The sequence below is a fragment of the Sorex araneus genome, chromosome 2 (assembly GCF_027595985.1).
Source record: "Sorex araneus isolate mSorAra2 chromosome 2, mSorAra2.pri, whole genome shotgun sequence".
Classification (NCBI taxonomy): Eukaryota; Metazoa; Chordata; class Mammalia; order Eulipotyphla; family Soricidae; genus Sorex; species Sorex araneus.
This window is the reverse complement of record NC_073303.1, coordinates 259,999,501-260,016,988: the sequence shown is the minus strand read 5'-3', so window position 1 is coordinate 260,016,988 and position 17,488 is coordinate 259,999,501. Positions and strand designations below refer to the sequence as shown.

At 50.6% G+C, this 17,488-nt stretch overlaps 2 protein-coding genes across 4 annotated transcripts in view; one reads left to right on the top strand and one right to left on the bottom strand.

Moving 5' to 3' along the window:
• Nucleotides 1-17,488, bottom strand: part of DOCK2 (dedicator of cytokinesis 2) — a 400,138-nt gene that overhangs the window by 159,148 nt on the left and 223,502 nt on the right. The window lies entirely within an intron of this gene.
• The window catches only part of INSYN2B (inhibitory synaptic factor family member 2B), a 110,983-nt gene that overhangs the window by 84,176 nt on the left and 9,319 nt on the right, over nt 1-17,488 (top strand). For all 3 annotated transcript variants that reach the window (XM_055125896.1, XM_004611469.2, XM_055125897.1), the window contains exons 2-3: nt 5,000-7,242; nt 8,340-8,414. In XM_055125896.1, coding sequence (XP_054981871.1) covers nt 5,909-7,242; nt 8,340-8,414 — 1,409 coding nt within the window. In that variant the 5' untranslated portion in view covers nt 5,000-5,908. The remainder of the gene's footprint in view (nt 1-4,999; nt 7,243-8,339; nt 8,415-17,488) is intronic.

Sequence of the window (17,488 nt, the reverse complement as noted above, 5' to 3'; positions counted from 1 at the left end):
GGCCTTACAAGGCCCCTTGTAATGCCGGCATTAGGGATTAGGTCTTGTCCTTTTTCTAATTTCCACAGTGTTTATACAGAGTCTAGGTCATAATGGGCTATAATGAAGTTTAACCAAATTAAACTTGCGTCATAAATAGAAAAAACACAATACATTAAAGGCCATAGTTCATTCATCCCAGAGACCTATTGGTGATATATCACTGATATTATAACGTTGGAAGGGTGAGTGGATAAACTAATTTTCTATGAATTAGTTACCCGAATATTATGTGGCAACTATGCAATCATTCCATGTTGTAAGAGATAAGGCAAATGAGGTAATATGTAATTAGATTTTTTTTTTTTAACAAGAATTCACTTAGCACCTGCTCTGTGTCGAGACGGAGGCAGAGGCTGGTGATTAGGAGTGGAATGTGTCTCTTGTTTCCTCTTGAGGAGCCCAAAGCCTTGTTGAGAGGAATCCACAGATAATCACAGCACAGAGAGATCCACTCACTGCCCAGGGGAGCACAAACAACAGAGGTGGTGGGAAGATAGGGGGGATGCTGGGGAGTACCATTTTTATCCATTCCACTCCTGTAAGTTTAACTAAAGTTTACTCTCCCCCAGGGAAAGTTTACTGTCCCGAGGCAGTGCAGGAAGGACGACTCATGATTCTCTCACGGTCTCTGGTTGAATTCTCTATCATAAAGTAACAGGCACTGTGCTGACCAATTCATAGAGATTATCTCATGGGATCCTCCCAACTGGATAGAGTTGAATACATGCCAAGTCACTTGCTTCAGGTCAATCGTTAGGAAGCGAAAGACCGGATCCAAGTCGATCATAAGTGCAAGTCCACACACTTCCCCTTTCACAGTGGAACCGAATGACATGGCGGAGATAAAGAACTGGGAGTCTGTTCTAGAGAATGGCTAAAGTTTCTGACCTACAGAGGTCGTGATAAGTGTGTCTGCACCTGAGTCCATGAAAACTATCCAACACGTATTATGGCCCTGATGGAACCTAAATAGTTGGCCCACGTTCAATAAGTCAGTGATTATGGGTGGAGAAAATAAAGTGTTACATCAACAAGCAATAACTGCCAGTCACTGGGCACGCAGGTAGCTGCTACGCCACCTCAGCATAGCGGTTCTGGAGCCTGTCCAGGATATTCATTACGCCCTAACCACTGAGGCCCGGGCAACACCCTAGGAATTAATCATCAGATGGATCCACCGAGAACAGAGGGCCTACAAGAGGACTTTTTTTTTTTTCCAGTGTACTTCCCAGGATATATCTGTGCAAAGGTCATAGTGGGCATTAGAAGCAGAAGAAATGAAACATAAATATGCAATTGATGCAATATGCAGTTGAAACATAAATATACAAGCAGAATTTTTTATGTTGGCTGAACTTTCTAGGTTATGTTTAGGACATGAGGGCTCCCTCACTGGCTTCAGTAATCAGTTTGTCATTTTCCCGTTTTCATTCTTTGCCTACGTCAAGTGTGCTGTTACTGTCAGAATCAGGAGCAAGTGCTCAATCATAAACAAATTCCACGCTGAAAATAATGGGAGACAATTTCACTCCCATTTTAATGACAATGATGAAAATGTATATCAGAAACTAACCAATCACAGTGACGAAGAGGCACCAATGAAAAGCAGTTAACAGCGGAGCTGCAGAGAACATTCTGGAGGGGAAAAGGCAATACTGACAAAATGCAAAATGCATAGGTATTCTGATTCACTGATTCCTCAGGGAATTTATTCTAAGGAAGTAATTAGACAGTATTTAAGGTTCACTTGCCAAAAATAGTTATTTACACATTGTTAATAATATCAAATATTTAGAAACAACCTAAATATGCGCAAAAGGATATTGTTTAAATAGACCCCAGTATAACTTGACGAGAAAATCCTATTAGCCTAGTTAGCAGGAGCTTGTGAATCCTCAGTCACTGTGTGGAACTTGCTCAGTACAAACAGACTTTCCATAGAGCTGTGTGTGTGTGTGTGTGTGTGTGTGTGTGTGTGTGTGTGTGTGCAGTCATGCAGAGTGTTAGAATGACCTTCACCAAACCACTGGGGTGTGGAGGGAGAGCTCTCTCTCCCGAGGGTGAGACTTATTTTAGGTGACATTTTTTTCAGATAATTTTTTTCCTTCATCTTTTTTTTTTTTGGTGGTTTATCTACATTATTTGAACTTTTACAATGGAGACATAGTATCTCTCAAAACAGAAAACCAACCTTTTTTTCTTAAAGATCAAAAGAAAATACCTCAGGGGTACATAGATTCCCGGTAAAAGAAGTGTGGGGGATCAAACCAGAATGATGACTGACTTTACAAGGAAAATGTGAAGGGCCTTTGAAACCTGCCTGACAGCTCTGCATAAAAAGATTCCTCTTTTCCCCAGTCCTGGAGAAGGCAGGAAGGCCTAGTGGTTAGGGGCTTGTGTTCGGGAGTTTGGTTTCAAGTGTCAGCTTCATCACCAGCACAGCGACGGCAGCCGATGACCGAATCTCCTGTCCTCCAGTAGCCTCGTTTATAAAGCTTGGGATTGGACAGCAGTGGCCACTGGGATTGTCATGAGGACCGAGGAAGAGGCTAAATGAAGAACACCTTTCACCAAGCCTGGCACATAATCAATAGCCACTGAGCATGGGCTCTTATGGAAACTAGGCTCAGACAACTGTAGAGCGAGTGAGTCCACTTTCCCGGAATGAAACACTAATGAACAATTAAGGAGAGGAGTAAGGGAGGGGGCAATTAGGCAGAGAGACCCACAAAAGGAAACGCTCACGGCCCTGGTGGGCTCTGGGGCCCCAGGCGTGTAGCTTAGCTTTCTCAGTCTGAATTGCTCCTTCAGCAAAACGGAGATCAGACCCAGGATGCTTTCCCAGGACTGTCTGTCACATCACCACTATCTAAGCTTTCGATTCCTACTAGCTGCTGTTGGTGATTACTCCTGGCGAGGAGACTCGGCGGGAAGCCCCCCAGCGCTGGAGGCATACAGTGACTTCCTGAGACTTGCCCAGGATGAGGCGGGAAGGACAGAGGTGTGGAATGATGGATGAACTACAGGCTTCTCCCAGGCCTAAAAAAATCTGTGCTGCCACTGCTGCACGGCACGGATGGCAGAGGTGGGCTTGTCTGGAGTTGCTGTGCAGACACCAGACACCAAGGAACCCGCCCCCGAGGGCGGTCTCCCCAGAATCACAAGCCAAGGTGACTCTCAGGGGCCAGGCCTGTGCTGCAGACAGATGAGCAAGTAGGAGGCGGTGTCCTCAGATTCTGCCCATCCTCTGGCCACAGGGGCTCTACCAGCTGTTAGAGAACTCAGAGTTCGGTCCCTCCACATCCCCACATCCTCCCCACACTCACGAGGACCCTGGCTGTAGACGACTGTGGCGTGCACAGGAACGGCAAGCCCACAAGAGCACTTCCGGCACGTGGAGCTTTGGGCTGAGAGCTTTGTCACACTCTCTTCCGGACTTCTCCGGGGAGATGCCAGAGAGTACCATTTTTATCCATTCCACTCCTGTAAATTTAACTAAAGTTTACTCTCCCCCGGGGAAAGTTGACTCTCCTAGGGCAGTGCAGTAAGACGACTCATGATTCTCTCACGGTCTCTGGTTGAATTCTCTATCATAAAGTAACAGGCACTGTGCTGACCGATTCATAGAGATTATCTCATGGGATCCTCCCAACTGGATAGAGTTGAATACATGCCAAGTCCTCCGAGTCTATCTAAATCTGCAGGTGGCTTCAAATTCTGTTGTCAAATTAGTGGTCTGTCCTGCCACACACCAGACAGCCCCTTCGAGGTCACAGTGAGCACCCAGAGTGGGGACTCACGGACCCCCGGGCTCCTGGGCTCCCGTTCCGGGTCCTCTCTGAGCTGTGCCCTCCTCACCAGTCCAAAGCTGCTGGGAAAACAGAGTGGGGTGGCACAAAAGAGGGAACATGGGCCGTGTGGGGGCTTCGGAGCACAGGGTCTGGTGGCAGACTGAAAAAGGTCCAGGCTCTGGCTTCCTTCCTGTGTGTCCTTGGGCAAGTTAGTTAACCTTTCTGGGCCTCGGCTTCTTCAACTAGAACATAGGGGTGATGACAGCATTGCCTCGTTGGGTAGGGAATGGATGAGCTACAGCTTGGAAAGTGCTTAGGACAGCACCTGGCACATTAGTGGGTGCTCAGATAATGAGAGTTGCTATGATTAATGCATGTAAAGCCCTCCGCGTGGTAAAAATAAGTGTTCAATAAACGGTAACTGCTATTATTACAAGGTACACTTTCCACTGAGAATCTTACGCACATTTATCTCCTGGAAAGCAATTAAAAAAAATAAAGACATTGGGGAAAAATCTTGTTCTTATGTAAAAGCTATAGTTAGAGCAGAGAGTATTCAGGGTCCAGTTAGTTCTGTTGGCAGGACACCCCGGGATCCCAAAGCTCCCGACCGCGCCAAGACTCCCCTGTGCTCCCCAAGGACGCGCCTCCTCCATCCAGGCTGCTCATCCAACACCTACTGAGAGCCTGCAGGAGCGCCGGGAACGGTCTGCAGGGAGCTGAGGGGCCCAGACCTTCCAGGGTGGCAGGGGAGGCACAGCTGGAAAGATGTGCCTGCGGTGATGGAGCAACGGGAGCTGTAATCTGTGTTGGAAGAGGAGATGGAAGGCATGGCTGGGTTCTCGCTCACGTGGTCTGGCACCAGCCGTGTGGATGAGGCCTGTCTCTGGGGGGTCAGCTGGGTCCTCATGGGTGAACAGGGGTGGGTCAGTGAGGCTGGCGGGTGGAAGGAGAGAGTGAGCGGGAGGATAGACAGGCTGTTTGCCCCGAGCGTGGTGGTGGGTGACTGGGGGGTTCCAGTCTGGGCACCTTCTTCCTGGGCCTACTCAAGAGCACTCTGCTGGGAGGGAGGGATTCAGAAACGTGCCCGCCCCCTCTTTCCCTCCTCCTCCCCCCCCCCCCCGGACAGAGCGTCTTCAGTCACCACTGCTCCCTTTGCCTTGCAGCCTCCCCACGCCTGCTCGCCACAGCTGCCAGGCCTCAGCCCAGCTCACGAGGTCCAGCCGACACCAGCGTTGGCTCAGGCTCCCGGACACTGCAGCCCGGGCACACTCCGCCCACAGGTGAGCATCAGCCGGGACGCCACGGCAGGGACGCCTCTGAGTTCTCTCCAACACCTCGATCCCATCCCAGTCACGGCCCACTGGGTTCGGTGAGACGATTTAGGAAGCCACGTTTCCCACAGAGACCAGCATGAAAGAAAACAACGATGGCCCCAGAGGAAACATTTGAGATGGACCTGACTGCGGGACCTTCCCTCGGGAGTGTCACGTCTTGTCACTGAAGCACCCCCCCCCCCCCCGCCACCCGCCGCCGCCCCAGGTCACTTATCCCTCCGCCTGCTTCCACGCTGCCGAGAGGAGATGCGTTTGAGTCTCCTGCGGTTTTACCCTGGAAACGGATGTCCCGGGAAAGGAAGCCGCGGGCCCCGCGCCTAGCAGGTTTCTTTCGGAATCCACACATCGGAAGCCTGATGCAAGCCCCTAAATGGTCCCTTTGTTGCGTCTCTGCTCGCGACAGCACACTTCTGCCAGGAACAGAGCTGCCTGCTGGCTTCCCTTGACAAACAGCCCCCCCGCCCTCCCGACAGAGCGGACGCTTAATATCGGCCCGGCTTGCTGTTTCGCGCAGCGGTGATTCTCCCCTGTCGTGGGAATCATGTTTTAACTAGAGGAGTCGTACTTCACCAAGCCCCCCCGGAGAGGAAGCCAGGGGCTGGGAATGGCAGACGGCACCCGCCCTTCCCCGAGGAGTGGAGTTCTCCAGCCGGCCTGGCACCGCCCCGCGTCGGACACTGCCCCCAAGACCTAAGGACGGACATGAGCCCCGGAGCCCGCCCTTCCCAGTGAGCCTCCATGGCCCAGACGCACGTCAAAGTGCGGCCTGTGCTCCTGAAACGGAACAGCCTGGAGTCGGCGGAGCCCGTGCAGCCGCCCCAGCACCGCAGGACCAAGTCCCAGCAGGTGAGGTTCCAGGAGGATGGGGCCGCTCAGACCCCACCCGCCCCCGCGCCCCCAGACCCCGCGGTGATGGGCAAGACTCAAGCAGCCCGGCACCACCCGCTGCCCCCCTACTCCCTCTCCTTCCCCCGGTCCCAGAAGGCGGGGGGCCTGAGGAACATGGCGATCCAGACCTCCCCCAGTCTCAGGAAACACTTCCCGGTCTTCCGGAGGAAGCGGCTCACGGCCAGCAAGTCCTTGGTGGAAATGCCCACGGCCTCCCAAAGTGCCACCCAGCTCAACGGCAACCTCTCCGAGCAGGACATGGTGTCCTCCGACCTGGCGTACCTGCGGCTGGCTCAGCCTCTGGAGGACGGGCCTCAGAGGGTCAGAGTGTCCCACGCGGCACTCCCGAGGGTGCCCAAGGTGCAAAGCAACGGCCCCGTCAGCCTCTGCGTGGACGCCGCCGCGATGTGGGGCGCCTCGGAAAGATCAACGGCGGCCATTCAGGTCCCCGATGACATTTACCAGAGTCCGAGCTGGGCAGCGAGAGCGCCCGCTTGCAGGCCGGAAAGGTCGGCCGAGAGGAGCCACTCCACACCCCCCTCGGCTGACACGTGCCCAGGGGACAGGAGAAGAATGCCACCACGAGAGGCAGAACCACCCCCCGCCTGCTCCAATGCCACCAGCGGTGCCAACCACATTCCAGGCACAGGGAAACTAAAACCTGAGTTGCTTTTGCCCAAAGAAAACCTGGATGACCAAGACTTTGGCCCCTCGGCATCCCGGCCCAAGGAACCGTGTGTCCCCTCCCCTCTGCGCACGCACAGCGCCTCCATGCTGGACTCCCACGGCCCACCCGCTAATCCGGGAGGGGCTTCAGACTGTTTGCCACCCGGCGACGGGCACCAGGACCGGCAGTCACCCCGGCCTCCCGGCGCGTCAAAACCTGCTGCCACCGCGTGTCAGGAACAGACCGTCCAGGGCGCGCCCCCGCCAGGCAGCCCTCCGGAGATGCAGAGCTGCCTCGGAGGTGATCACCTTGCGTCCTCTCTGCCGAGGAGGGACACGGGGCAGAGCAGCAGGGAGGCCGGCGGGACTCACCAGACCCACCCAGCACAGGGGGAGCTCTGCCACCTCCAAGGCAGGCTGCAGTCCGTGGAGGAGTCTCTGCACTCAAACCAGGAGAAGATTAAAGTCCTTTTGAATGTAATTCAAGACTTAGAGAAAGCTCGAGCTCTCACAGAAGGGTAAGGTGGTTTAAAATATATATATATATATATATATTTTTTTAAAATTATTGGGTTGGTTTTTCCAGGATGGGGCTAGGAGGGTGGAGAGAAAGGGAGAAGGTAGGAAAGAGGAATGGATGGGGAGGAAGGGAGAGAGAGGGAGAGAGAAAGGGGGGATATAGAGAGAGAGGGAGAGAGAAACAGAGACAGAGAGACAGAGAGAGACAGAGCTTTCCTAAGTAAAACGTCTCTGAAATATTTAAAGCTTTGTTATCTCCCCAAGTCACAGTCACGGCCCTTCTTTGTTCAGACTATGTTTTCATGAAATTCCAGGTTCTGTCACATTTCCATGGCTATTTATTATTTCCAGAGAGATAGAGACTGGAGAAGAGGGGACAATGATGCCACAGGGTGAAAATGGTATTATTGAGGTGGGGGCGGGAATGATAGGAGCGCGTAGCTGCCCATTCTCACGCAACTTGCTGCGCATGCATGATACCATAACTGCGTGTGTGCTCACCACAAAGGGCTCGCTTGAGACGGCCACAGGGTTTGCAGATGACCTTGCTCTTGAGGATCAATGTGATGGCCTGGGTCAGTTTATCACTGACCAATTAGGTGGGACCTGAAAGCACAATTCTGAATGAAAAGAGAGGCCCAAAGTGTTTGTCTGGGTGACTCACCCCCGGCCAGGAGGGAAGGCCATTGCTTACTGGGGTGTGGAATGCTTGTCCCTTGAACAAGAGGTAATGAACTGGTACTTGCTGTTATGACTCAGCATCAGCACTGCTTTATAAGAGAGAAGCACTGATGCTAGGGAGAGACAAGCCCTTCACTCGGGGGTCTAGATCTGAATCCCCCTTCAGATCATCCAGAGGTCCTCAGTCTTCCCGATCTAACACAAGGGGGCAAGAAGAACCGACTCGTTTCGTAAGACTGCTGTCGGCATAGAAAGAAAACCCTCATATTGCAGGACTTGTAAGAGCAGTACCACCTGGCGACTGATGACACGGGAACGGGTGTGCTGTATTCTAGACACGAGTTGCTAGCATGTGTGCATCTCACCTGGCGCTTGTCCATAGATTCAGCGAGAAAAAAATTGCTCTATCTTGCAGACGCAACTTTTATCGAACCGGCCAAGATCTGAACAACTGCAGAACATGCCAGAACACAGCGTGCATCATATACAGGTACCTGGCCACAGTGAGGCCGGCTCTGTTGAGCACAGATACTGTGGGCTCCAACAACGGACTCCGAAGTCCCCTGAGATGCAGAAGGGGGAGGGCAGGGGGGCAGAGACAGGAGGCCTGTGAATACCTGAGGCTAAAAAGGTGAGGCGTTTTATTCTGCAGGGCAAGTCTTCTGAGGGAATGACCATCCCTAAGCTCTATTGAGCACTAAGTGTGGGTACCAGGCTACATTCTGCATGCACATGTGCATCTCATTTCACAGTTATACCTTGTGGGTGTTGCTGTTCTGAGAGGTAAGTCATTCGGCCCTTCCGTACAAGGCATGTTCAAAGAGCAGAGGGGGCCGGATTCCAGACTTCAATAGATTCTTTCTGATCCCCAGTCCTGTGATCTTGGTGAATGCCCCTTTCTGGAATAATATTCACGAGCGGTAGCTCTCACAGGCTACAGTGAATTTTGGGTTCACTTTCTACATACAACATTTCCTTTCACCGGTAGGTAAGGTTGCTACCTTTAATAGAATTTTTCGGTAACGCGAGAGAAGAAACATAAGAGCATCAGATTCCCCCCAGTTTGATGTCTGCCCATTTGTCTGGGACTCAGTTTCCTCCTCTGTGGGATGGGAATGACGGTCCCTTGCCAGAAGGAGCAAGTGAGATAGCACCCGTGGAAACCTTTCTGAACTGCAAACCACAGCCCAGATCGAAGGACTTATTATTACTGTGATTACTGCAGAGATCAATGCCGCCCGGGCGGGGCCTGCACTGTCGGTGGCTCGGTGGAAAAGCTGTCATTTCAGCGGATGGCAGCTAATTTTGTTTGACAAAAAAGTGTATGGTTTTGCTTTCTCTATCAGTTTTCTCTCTCGAATAAGAAAGGCAGCCGAGGGTCTGAGAAAATAGAAGCCTAGTTGGGTTGCTGTGCTGTCTTGGTGAAATTTCTGCTTCTACCCAGCAGGACTGTCTGATGGACAAGGGGCTGGGGGGGGGAGAAGGGAGGGGGTGTGCTCCAAGTCCCCCCACCCCACCCCCACCTAAGCACAGCCTCTGGCATTTTGTCATTAAACTGTCAATACCTACCAGCCACACTTCCCTGGAAAAACAGAAACTCCAGGGCCCGTGGTAGAAAAGAACCTTTTAAAAATGGAACCCGGGAAAAGCCCCGTAGCCCTGAGCATAACCTGCTTATCACCTGCCTTTGTTCTCTCCTCCCTCTCCTGCTTCTCCTACCTTAAGCAAATTTCCTAATCACCAGGAGAACAAGAATTATTAAATGTCTAGACAGCTAGGGAGGACAAAAACACTATTCATCATAAACAAGAATTATTTTTAACTAACCTCCATTTAAACGAGACAGACTCTCTTTCTTCGGCCGCCGGATGATGTATTTCCTATTACCTTTAAGAGGACTTTTTATTTGGCCTATGTAACTGGAAAGGACAAGTGGTTGCTTCCCAGTCTACCGCGAGCTCCACGGCCTCTGGATTTCCTATTTGAAAAATGAGGGCCTCTAATGAGCTGTTCCCTGTGGTCCCTTTTCAATTCTGACACGCTGCTGTTCCAAATGAAATTAGAAGTAGCAATGTTTGGCTCCACGATGACCTTCCAACAAGACTGACAGTGTTTGCATTCTTCTGGTACATACCTCCAACAGCCCAGGCAAATATTTGAAATGAAGTCACACCCTTGACGCGTTAGCAACCCTCCTGCCGCAGCCTTCCCAGCCTCCGGGAAGCCACGCGCACACTCACCCCTCATTACCATTCAGAGCCAGGCTGCGTTCCCAGACAGGAGCTACTGCGAGGAGATGGGCAATTAATTTGATGAAAGTAAAAAGATCAGAACAACAGCCCCCATCATAGTATCCGTGGGAAGATGCGAGTTGTCTTTTTCTAGTCTTTCCACATTTCAAGTCACTTCAAACCCGTGTCTTCGGGGTTTGGGGAAGTCAGGTCTTACACACTCCTGAGTAAGTGATGTGATGCCCATGTCATCTGGCCTTGTCGGGCAGAAGCCTCTTTCCTGGAAGATGGATGGGCCTGGTGTGTGTCTCTGTACCTGACGGCTATTCTTTAGAGGTGCCACTGCTTAGTTAGCAGCACGTACGGTCTTCCATATGGTGGCCTCCTCAGCGGAAGGCGATGGTGGTACTTCCTGCTTCCACCAAGCCGTGTGGTACACAGTCCTCTCCAACTCACCCTCTCCCCAGCCTGTCCATGTGTCTTCTTGACCTTCTCTTACCCTGGACCCCTTTGGGGATTTCATCTCACCAAGAAGCAGGGCACCAATGCCACCCCCAGTGCTAAAAACTCTATGCCATCCACCAGGGAGAAGCGTTTCCTCTGAACGTGTGTTGTAGTCAGTTCCAAGGGCAGGGAGTGGGCCATTCGCTCTCTGCCCCAGGATGGTTCTAGTTTGCTTGGTTTCCAATAATCCTCCTTACCTCTCCTTACCATGTGTTCTAGAACTGGGTACTTAAAGAGTTGGGTGAGTGCCACCAGTGATACCCAAGATTAAATGACACTGAACTGCTTGCTGACAAAGTCGTTCTCTTTTCAAATGTACTTCAATCCTTCTGATTACGTACAAGGGAAAAATCTGACTTTGGTGCTAAAATAGTTGAAAAACCTTTCATGTGCTCACTTAATCACACTTTTGGTCAAGAGATAGCAGGTCGTGCGGGTGGAGAGATAGCGCAGAGATAGCGCAGAGAGAGCACAGGTGCTTGCCTTGCACACAGCCCACCCTGGTTCCGTCCACGGCACCTCTGAGCACTGCCAGGAGTGATTCCTGACTGTAGAGCTAAGAGTAACCCTTCAGCATTGCCTGATGTGGCCCGGAAACAAAAATGAAGACAGCAGGTCTCCTGTTCCTAGCCATACGCGTATAACACTAGGTAACTAAGATTTCAATCATTTTTAGCTGTTTTGGCTTGGTTTTTCAGACCACACCCAGAGAGAGAGAGAGAGAGAGAGAGAGAGAGAGAGAGAGATGCCGGTGGAGTTTACTCCCGGCTCTGTGTTCTGGACTCACTGCTGGTGGTGCTTTGAAGACGAGGCGGAGCCAGAATTGAGCCCTGGGTCTCGTGTTCACAAAGCATAAACTCAGCCACTGCGCTTCGTACTGAAACCTTCCATTTGTAAAATTAATCCCCACAAATAGTCACTCTAGTGACGCAGGTCTTCATTTTCAAAAGTGATATTGCCTGTCAGGTATAAACAATTTTTTTGCATAAAAGTCAATTAATTTAGAAGAAAAATGTTTAAGCAATTGTGCAATAAGTGGGAGATCTCACAGAGGCTGTGAAGCTGTCCTCAGCTCGAGGACGCCCCTTCCTTCTTCCGGCCCCCCCCCCCCCCCCCGTCCTCAGCTGTCTCCTAAACTTCACCTGCACGTTCTCTAAAAATAACTGCGGCAGCTTTCTGGACGACACTGACCACACCAATCCTACACTTATTTTCTGAACACAGCTCCCAGGGAAAAATCTGCTTTGCTTAAGTTGCAAGATGCCTCCCTCCCATGTTTTAATGGGAAATAGTTTTTAAGGGGAAAGTTTTTCCCCAGGAGAAAAAAAAATTCTTCTACCACCCAAGCTTATTGCTAATGAAATGAAAATAAAGAGCAAGCTACAAACTTCCTACGTTTCAATGAGAGAAGGAGGAGGTTGGCCATGAAGGTTGACAGGCACTGGAGAGAGAAAGGAAGAGCCACTGTTTGTCCTGGGGCTCTGCCCGGGCAGTCTCCCAACCCCACGCAGTCTCCCATTTCCTGGATTCAAATACACTCAGGATTTTAAGTCTGTCTCGGGAATTCCACCTAACCTTCCTTGCTTTTTCATCTCTCTCTTTCGAAGTATTATATCTGCACAGATATAAAATAACAGATATTATCTAAATATACATATGTACATATAAGCATGTATACATGCAAATATTTCAGGGCTACTCATGAAAATTCCCTTTGCTTAGGGTGAAACCTGTCCAAGTGTGAAACGCCTCTCTAATCTCCACCTATGTCTATCTATGTGTGTTTTAAACTTGCTGCAGATATTATCATCATGCTCGCTCAAGTTTACCACATACCAAAGCACACTCCTCAGTTCTCCACAAAGCCCTTTTCACATACGTCGTCCCCCCACCCCCACTCTTACGAACCCTGCAGTGCCCTTGGCTCTCCTTCACGGCACACATCAAGCTGGCCACCACTTGGATCCAAGGAATCCTGCCCCTGAGCTCCATCCCATCCGCTTTAGCCAAAGCCCTCATCATCTGTCATTTGAACTCGAGACTTTTTGCCCTTGACTCCCCTTTGCCCTGTCCCAACACAAGTCAGCACACAGATTACCAAATTGCGTGACAAAGGGAGTCGACCTGCGTCCCTCCTCTCCAACACAGTCCCGCCCTGTTTATTTTTGCCATTTCTTGGATTATTTCAAGTCCTTCTGAAAATGACACTGACCTTCAAGCCCTGTGTCTCCTCTGTCTCCCAGCTGTCTCCGGACACCTGGTGCTGTATCATGCCTCGGGGCACTCGCTAACGTCCCCTCAGTTACTCGATCACCTTCTCTGCCCTGCTCTGTCTAGACACGTCTTATTCTTGCGGCCAGTTTCTTTAATCGACCTTACACCCCTCTCCGGGGACGCCCGCAAATATCCACTGCTTATCCCCCATCATGGTAATGCAGTTTCTCGGTTTCTTTCCCCCCAGCAAACAAGTAATACATCTCATTGACACCTACACAGCTGGTGCTCGGTAGATTCCTGTCAGACGTGAGGGTGCTTATGTGGACTGAGGGAGAAACGGAAAGCAGTGGCGAACTCGAGACATCTATTTTAGACGGTCCCAAAGCAAAGTCATTGGCTTTAAGTAAAGTCATTTGCTTTCCCCTGCATGCTTGGGTAGGGAAAGAGAGGACCTCGATACGTCAAGTAGGGTGGGAGGGTTTCTCTCCAGCAGGCTCTCGGTAGATCTTGCTGAGCTGAAGCAGAGGCTGAATGCAGTTCATGGACTGTCAATTTCGAATACCTGGAACACCACATAGTCTCAATGAGATGGAACCTAATCAAATCTTCCTGTGATGACTCAGAAAGCTTGTTGCAATTTCACAGGACATTGAGATCCTTGTTCTTCATGGTCATCCAACATTATTACCTAATACTTCTGCATCTACTGTGTTAGGAAAGGTGAAGTTTGATTTGTGGAAAACCACAATCTTCCTCCTGGCTAAATTGTCTCCCTTCGATGGCATTTGAACTGCCTAATGATCTCTTTGGAAGAGGGATTCAGGGCATTAGATCTGCAGGTTCTCTTGGTGAAACATCAAAATCCAGTTTTATGATTTTATGGTCGCAGGGTTATGGCCCCAGTAGATGTCCAAATGCTTACTTCTGTACCTTCTGAACACATTATCACGTGTTACAAAAGGAACTTTACAGAGGTAACAAAAGATCTTGGGGGGAGGGTGAGTGTCCTGGATTTCCCAGTATGCCCAGTGTTATTATAAGATCCTTAGAAGAGGGAGAGAGTGGGAGCAGAGGCAGAGTCGGAGGAAGACCTGTAACAACAGAGGCAGAGGCAGACACTGCACCCAAACCCACGTCATACAGGCAGGCTCTAAAAGATCTGAAAAGTAAGAGAGCTGCAGGAAGATGCCCACTGCTGCTGGCCCTTGACTTATCATGTGGGAGATTTCTGAATGCCAGAACACCAGGAGTCACATTTGTGTTGGTATAAGCTATTAAAGTCGTGGCGATTTGTTTTAGCGCCAATAGGAAAACTAACATGCCCAGATAAAAACCCTCATGAGTGGTAAGCTACTCACATCTATGTGATTTCCTGAAGGAGTTCTACAAGTATGCTATCTAGGCAAGGGCAGGGATGCAAGTTGAGGTCAAAATTAAGGGAAAGAAAGAAGAGGTGCCATTTACATCAGACATGTGGTAAATAGATTTGGGTTATTAAAGGACCTTGCTTTCACACAGAATCCTCACAACCAAGAAAAAGAGGTGAAAGTACTCCCAACTTACAGATAGGCAGCTCAGACTCAGAAGGACCCAGTCTGTGAACATATTCAGGGCTCTTGAATGATAATGTTGGTATGAGCGATTAGTAACGGCAAGATGAAGACTCAGTTCTAGCCAACTGCTGGTGAGATCCCATGGCACCCTACCGTCAGAGACCCGCTTGCTCAGAGGGGTGGACTGGACCTCCTTTCTGTACCTTATGGACACATTACCATATATTACAAATTACAAATTACCATGTGCACCTGCTGTGTCCATCTCTGGGACATCTGTGAAGATGGCTCACTGGATCTCATTCCCCAAATCTAGGCTAGGAGAGCGGAGAATGGGAACCTGGCATTGCAGCAATGAGTCTTGGGAAACACTCAGATCAGGTCCCTGGGGAGACAGTAACATGACTGCACGAAGGCTGAGAGAATGAGCCAAAATACGGAGACATGTGAGCTGGGCCAGCGTAGGCCAGGGTTACCCAGAGCATTGTCAGGTGAATGCAAGGACAAGAGTTTGTCATCATCTAGGATTGTATACAACACACGTCAGTGCTAAGAAACTTCTAGATCATTTAGAGTCCTTTGTTTTATTTATTTTTAATTTTTTTGGCTCTTTGGGTGACACCTGGAAATACTCAGGGGTGACTCCTGGCTCTGCACCCAGGAATTATTCCTGGATGTGCTCAGGGGACAATATGGGACACTGGGGTTAGCTGTGTGCAAGGCAAGGGCCTTACCTGTTGTATTATCTCTCCAGCCCACGGAGTCACTTGTTTCAAGTCCTAATTTTAAAATTTAATATTGAAAAGAGGAGGTGGCATCTGTTTTCACTAAAAAGCTTTTGTGACCACCAGCCCATATGTTTCATGAATAGAAACTTGTCATGAATGAAACCATCCAGAAACTTGCTTTTGTTTTCAGCACATTGTTGCCAAAGAGAGGTCCCCTTCTGCTGGGCCTCAATGTCAGGGTGAGGCAGGCACGTGAGGTGTAAGCAGGGAGTGCTGGGGAGAGTGGAGGGAGGACAGAGGGGGAGGAGTGGGGGCCTGCTCAGGGAGTGAGCGGATCTCTCACCCCTGGAAAGGGGAAAACAAGTCTCTCTGAGTTCTGCCTGGAGCCCGGCCTGGTGCCCAGGGAATCCACCTGCCTCCTGTCTCCCACCCCCCCTCCCCTGCCCCCGTATCCCAGGCCTTAAGGAAGATGAGCAAGGTCATGGCTGGCTGTCCTGTGTCCATCCTGGACGGTTAAGACCAGTTAGAGGCCAGTCCTGCTCCCCAGCGCAGGGTGCACAAGCCAAAGCTGCACCAGAGACCCCTAGAGGGCAGGTGCCCACTGCTGCAGAGAGGGCTGGACGCCCGGGGCCACCGAACCACGGGAGCTGCCCCAGGCTGAGCGTCGAGCCCTCCAACACCGTCTGCTTCTGCCCCCAAGTTCCCCGGCCTGCGTGCCGCTCTTGCATCACTACTGACTCCTCCGCTGTCGGACGCCTGGAGCAGGCAGAACAGAGGGTATGGATGTTTGCACAGAGGTTTCAGGCTGTCCCTGGCAGCCCGCGTTCTGATGTCTGGTGCTGCTCTGTTGTGATATTCAGAACTTACCCCGATTTGCTCCTTGGGACACATACCAAAGCGTTACAGCAGGGACGCCCTGCAGGAGAGAAGCCGGGGCTTCCGTCGAGCTAAGAAAGAGGCTTCTGAGAGCGCCAGGAGGGGCCTGGGCTCACAGGGTCGGCAGCAGTGGGCTTCTTTCTTGAGTTTCCTTCCTTATTTGAGCTTTCTGGCCCCGGGACCCCAGCCATGCTCACCACTTAAAGCTATTACCTAGCCAGATAAAAGGGCATTTCACTGGAAATGCAATACATTTGCAGGCCTGTTGGGTTTAGCCACCACCTTTCCACTTAAATTATTCAGTGTTTTCCTTCTGCCTGCTTCTGATGCTCTCCCAGCGTGCAGCCAGGTGAGCTGCAAGAGCTCTGACTGGCTCACACCCACAGTGCTGTCCGGCCCGCAGTGAGGCTCGCGGAGAGAAATAATGACAAAGCGCACAGAATCTATGATCTTTCTAGTAACCACAGATGTGCCGGCCGCTGTGGCCCCACTGCAGCGAGGACTGCATCACCCTCACTTCAAATGCTGGGACATCAGTGCTCATGGCAGCCCCAGACAGCCTCCTCCGAGCTGCCCTCAAACACAGCCCTGGCTCTCTTTAGGAGACAGGCATGCATTTGAAGTTACGTGAAAAACTTGTCTGGGTCCGGGGCTGGAGTGATAGCACAGCGGGTAAGGCGTTTGCCTTGCACGCGGCCGACCCGGGTTCAAATCCCAGCATCCCATAGGGTCCCCTGAGCACCACCAGGGGTGATTCCTGAGTGCATGAGCCAGGAGTGACCCCTGCGCATTGCCGGGTGTGACCCAAAAAGCAAAAAAAAAAAAACTTGTCTGGGTCCCCAGGGGCTGATACCCAAGACGTTTGTCTCTGGTCCCTGTTTTTTCCTCGGGTAGCTCTACCCCTTTCTTCTCTCCAGAGTGTGAGAGGAGAGAAACGGGATTTACAGTATCTGCAATTTATCGGCAATAAAATAAAACCTATTTTAATGCATTAATAGTTAAAGAGGCTCTGAAACATGACATAAATATAAAACCCAGCAAGTGGGAGTTCACAGGAATAACAAGCTGTGAGCACAGGAGCCACAGCTGGCCACAGAGTGACCCAATCTTGAGTTCTCTGTCAAGCTAATGCAACAGGCCCCGCCATTTATCACGCCAGGCACAAGGCCAGGCATTTTGCTAAACACAGCGCATGCATCATCCCATTTCAAGGCTCCCAACAGCCAAAAAGTGTGGATCTGGTTATTATTCCCCTCCTACAGATGAGGAAATAAAATGGAGGCGTGGAGAGTTTAGGTGACTTGTTTAAGATCTATCAGAGCTAGGATTTCAGCTGGCTCTGCAGTTGGGATTTTTTTCTGTCCTCCTCCTTCTTATCTTTTATTCATACCAATGAATTGATTGAATACAGGTGTTTAGTTCTCTGGAAAAAAAAAAACCCTATCTAAGTCTTTC